The following is a 2,565-nucleotide window of genomic DNA, read 5'->3' on the forward strand; positions in this document are numbered from 1 at the left end:
GCAGTGGAAATGTGAACTGAAGGGAAATTGGGTTGTTCTGCACTGGCACCTTCATGCAGCTTAAGCAGTTCTTGATCTGCACAGTTCTCCCAAAGACACTGAGGCTGCAGGTGGGTGCAGATAGGGGAGGGAGGGGGTGGTTTGATTTTTACCTGGGTGCACCTGAGCTGTTTCTCAGCACTTCAAGTCAGTGGGTGAACATGGAACAACTTAGAAAAAAATTTTTTTGGGGTGGTGACTCATTGCAACTTACCCAAAGTGACCTGATTTAGTTAAATGAGGCTAAATATAACCCATGTGAAAAGTACTGACATGTGGGAGGAGAGGAGAGCAGTTGGCTCTCAGCCTCTCGGTTCTGCAGGGAACATCTTTCACGACTGGTGACTAATAATTTTTACTCTTGCTGGCTTTGGAAATAACATCTCTGCTCCATTACCCCCTTCTAGGGAGAGGAGGAAAATGCTCTGTTCCTAATCTGTGGCCTCTTATCTGCCTCTCTGAATTTCAGCTTACTGCTATGGACAGTGCTATCACCCTGTGGCAGTTCCTCCTCCAGCTCCTCCAAGAGCCTCAGAACAAGAATATCATCTGTTGGACCTCCAACGACGGGGAGTTCAAGCTGCTGCAGGCAGAGGAGGTGGCCAGACTCTGGGGGATCCGCAAGAACAAGCCCAGCATGAACTATGATAAACTCAGCCGTGCGCTCAGATACTATTACGTGAAGGTAACCAAGGCCCTAAATCCACCTCCAATCCTTAGCCAGCTTCTGCCTAATGAGCTTTCTTTTCCTTTTTTCATTCTCTCCAAGGAGATGGGTGTCATTTCAGACTTAAGGAAGGTGTTTCAGGTTCTGTTGTAGAGGGTTTTCTCTTTTGTTTATCATTGCACTTCCTCCCCCCCGAGGTTTTTTTATAAGGTTCTGGATATCTTTCTGCAAAATGTTACCTTCTTTGATTTATGTCTTTGCTAATACAAATCTGCCTTTGAATACTAATACCTTTTCCCAAAAAAATTGCCCTTGCAAGAGTTAAAATCCCCAGCACTCCAAGGAAAGCAGCAGAATGATTATGATTAAGATGGTGAATATTGCACCACCTTGAGAGCTTTTCTGCAGTTGTCTCTGCGAAGGGACTGTCAAAATAAGGATTTTCAGTGAAGCAGCTCAAAGTATTTTTTCTTTTTCTCCATCTATTCAGAACTTTGCCTCTAATGGGATCAGGGAATTTAGTCCAGCAGAGTAAGATGCTTCCCTTTTCTAGCTGATGTCTTCTAATAACTGTGAGAGTCTTTCAGTAGTGTCAAAAGCTGAACTAGAACTGCACTGGGGGAGTCTCACCTTTGTTTCACTGAGCTGTTTATGCCACAACTGTTCTTATGTGGGTGTAGGAAATAAAAAAATAAAGCAGAGTTTCTGAGGAACCTGTCAGTTTGTAGCAGGTGGTTCATTGCTTGGAGTTTGTTATTGGGTGGCACAAATCTGGCTTTGTACTGAGAGGTCTCAGTCATAATAATTGCATGATAAATAAGGATCTTGGGTGCAGATCGTGTGTGGCATTTCACTGAGAGCAAAACAAGTTCCACAGATGCTGTTTTGTGGTATTGACATAGCTGATGAGCCTACATTCTGCTGGCTCGTTCAGCTACTTACTAAGAACAAAAATGATTTGATTTGAAGTATTAGTTTGCCATTCTGCAAACTTGCAAGCTTGGAATTCTGCAGGTTGTGCTGTTAGGTTTCACTCACTGTGCCCAGGGTGCTGATCTTCCATGGGGATAATGGGTATTTTTTTGTGTCTTAGCTGGTGTTTTAAAATGCATTAAATAGAATTGCTTGGCAGTTTTAAGGCTGTTGTTAGTACATTTAATGTCAAGTTAAGCTCACCTGTTTTAGTGTTTTGTCTACGAGTTCTGGAAATGATACTTTGGGAGCACAACTGAATTGCAAGTGTGTGTGTGTTTAAAAAGGAAAGACCCACAACTTTTGATTAAAGATTATAGAGTATCTAATTCCTGGGTCTATTTTATGCAGTGTTTCTGGGAAGAAAATTAATCTGAAGAAGGCCTAAATCTGTATGTGTATCTTCTTACCCACAGAATATCATTAAAAAAGTGAGTGGTAAGAAGTTTGTGTACAAGTTTGTTTCTTATCCGGAGATTTTAAATATGGATCCACTTGTTGTGGGCCGAATAGAAGGAGACCCTGAAGTGGCTGGTTTTGCAGAAGTTAGCAGTGCTCCAAAGGATGTGGAAAACTGTGGGAAGGAAAAGTCTCAGTCATGTGCTAAATCCTCCAGCCGCAATGACTATATCCACTCAGGCCTGTATTCCTCCTTTACTCTGAACTCCCTCAACTCTTCCGGCGTAAAACTCTTCAGGTCCATCAAGATTGAGAATCCAGCTGAGAAGCTGATGGAGAAAAAGCCTGCTCAGGATCCAACCCCTTCTGTCATCAAGTTTGTAACCATGCCCTCCAGAAAGCCTCCCTCTGCCCCCCTGGTCTCTACCCCTTCTGCAGTCTCTGCCACTTCTGCTGCTGCCACTTCAACCGGATCCTCTCTTCCCCTG

The 2,565-nt window shown here is 43.4% G+C and overlaps 1 protein-coding gene across 4 annotated transcripts in view; it reads left to right on the forward strand.

Annotated features, from left to right (window-relative positions):
- Window positions 1–517: 517 nt before the first annotated feature.
- ELK4 (ELK4, ETS-domain protein (SRF accessory protein 1)) overlaps window positions 518–2,565 on the forward strand; it is a 5,459-nt gene continuing 3,411 nt past the window's right edge. For 2 of the 4 annotated variants that reach the window (XM_009997503.1, XM_009997504.1), the window contains exons 1-2: window positions 518–724; window positions 2,095–2,496. In XM_009997503.1, coding sequence (XP_009995805.1) covers window positions 518–724; window positions 2,095–2,496 — 609 coding nt within the window. Of the gene's footprint in view, window positions 725–2,094; window position 2,565 lie in introns of all 4 variants that reach the window. The other 2 variants (XM_009997501.1, XM_009997502.1) reach the window with 2 other exon arrangements.

This window comes from Chaetura pelagica, unplaced genomic scaffold (genome assembly GCF_000747805.2).
Source record: "Chaetura pelagica isolate M959 unplaced genomic scaffold, ChaPel_1.0 scaffold215, whole genome shotgun sequence".
NCBI lineage: Eukaryota > Metazoa > Chordata > Aves > Apodiformes > Apodidae > Chaetura > Chaetura pelagica.